Source organism: Bison bison, unplaced genomic scaffold, assembly GCF_000754665.1.
Source record: "Bison bison bison isolate TAMUID 2011002044 unplaced genomic scaffold, Bison_UMD1.0 scf7180017864203, whole genome shotgun sequence".
NCBI classification, from domain to species: domain Eukaryota; kingdom Metazoa; phylum Chordata; class Mammalia; order Artiodactyla; family Bovidae; genus Bison; species Bison bison.
Window position 1 is genome coordinate 6552862 of NW_011494775.1, and position 1043 is coordinate 6553904.

The following is a 1043-nucleotide window of genomic DNA, read 5'->3' on the forward strand; positions in this document are numbered from 1 at the left end:
AGAGTTTTCAAAGAAGGGGGCTTCCTTGGCTTCCACTGCAGGGAGCATGGGTTCAATTCCTGGTTAGGGAACAAAGATCCCCCATGCTGCCTGATGTGGCCAAAAAAGAAGGGGATTGTGGTGAACAGGCCTGAGAGCTCCTGAAGAAGGGGAGAGAGAAAGCTTAAGGACATGGGCTCAGAGTCCATCTCGGCCACTTGGTGAGACCTCCATTCTGAGCCTTGGTCTTCTCATCTGTAAAGTGGGGCTGGCCCAGCACCCGCCCCCAGGAAGCCCCTCCCCAGAGCCAGAGGACAGACAGGGGAGATGAGGCTGGTCCAGAGAGCTTTACTGAACCCTCCCTAGCAGGCCAGGTGCTTCATCCGCCAGCAGTGCTGCAGGCAGCGGAGCCTGTGTCTGTAGTCAGGCCAGCTGTAGGTGACCTCGGTGGTGCACTCTGAGCTGTACTCTGGGGAGGACTCAGGCTGGCAGGAAGCAGGGAGCTCTGGCACCGAGGTGCTGCTGGTGGCCTTTGTCGTGGGCCGTTTCTGGTGCCGTCTGCTGGACTTGGGGGCGGAGGCATCCAGCCCATTGGGCGTATTGTTGGGGGGCTGCGTGGGGGTGGTGGTGCCACTGGGAGACTGCCCGAGGGCGGGGCCCTGGCTGGAGGTGGTGCTGGGCCGATGTGTGGGGCCCGAGGGCCCCTGGGAAGGGCCTGAGGAAGTGGTAGAGGGCCGGGCGCGCTGCTGCCCGGGGGCCTGGGGCGGGCTGGAAGAGTTGGCTCGAGATCGGAGCCCACCCCGGGGCTTGCCAGGCAGCTGCGTGCTGGCAGCTGTGGTGGCAGCCACGGCCTGAGGCTGGGCTTGGCCCAGGCTGGTAGAACTCCTGAGGACGGACTTGGCAGGGAGCGAGGGGCTGGTGGTGGGCTCTGCTGGTGAGTCAGTGGAGGACTGCGCAGACGACTTGTGCTGTGGCACATCCTCCGTCTCACGGTCCGGCGTGTCTGCGTTCGGGCTGGCTGGGGGCTTTACTTGGCCTTCTGAAGCTGGTTCACGCTTACTTTC

The 1043-nt window shown here is 63.7% G+C and overlaps 1 protein-coding gene across 1 annotated transcript in view; it reads right to left on the reverse strand.

The window, feature by feature from the left end:
• Positions 1 to 341: 341 nt before the first annotated feature.
• Positions 342 to 1043, reverse strand: part of REEP6 (receptor accessory protein 6) — a 5660-nt gene continuing 4958 nt past the window's right edge. Inside the window, exon 7 of the mRNA XM_010844631.1 lies at positions 342 to 982. Coding sequence (XP_010842933.1) covers positions 342 to 982 — 641 coding nt within the window. The remainder of the gene's footprint in view (positions 983 to 1043) is intronic.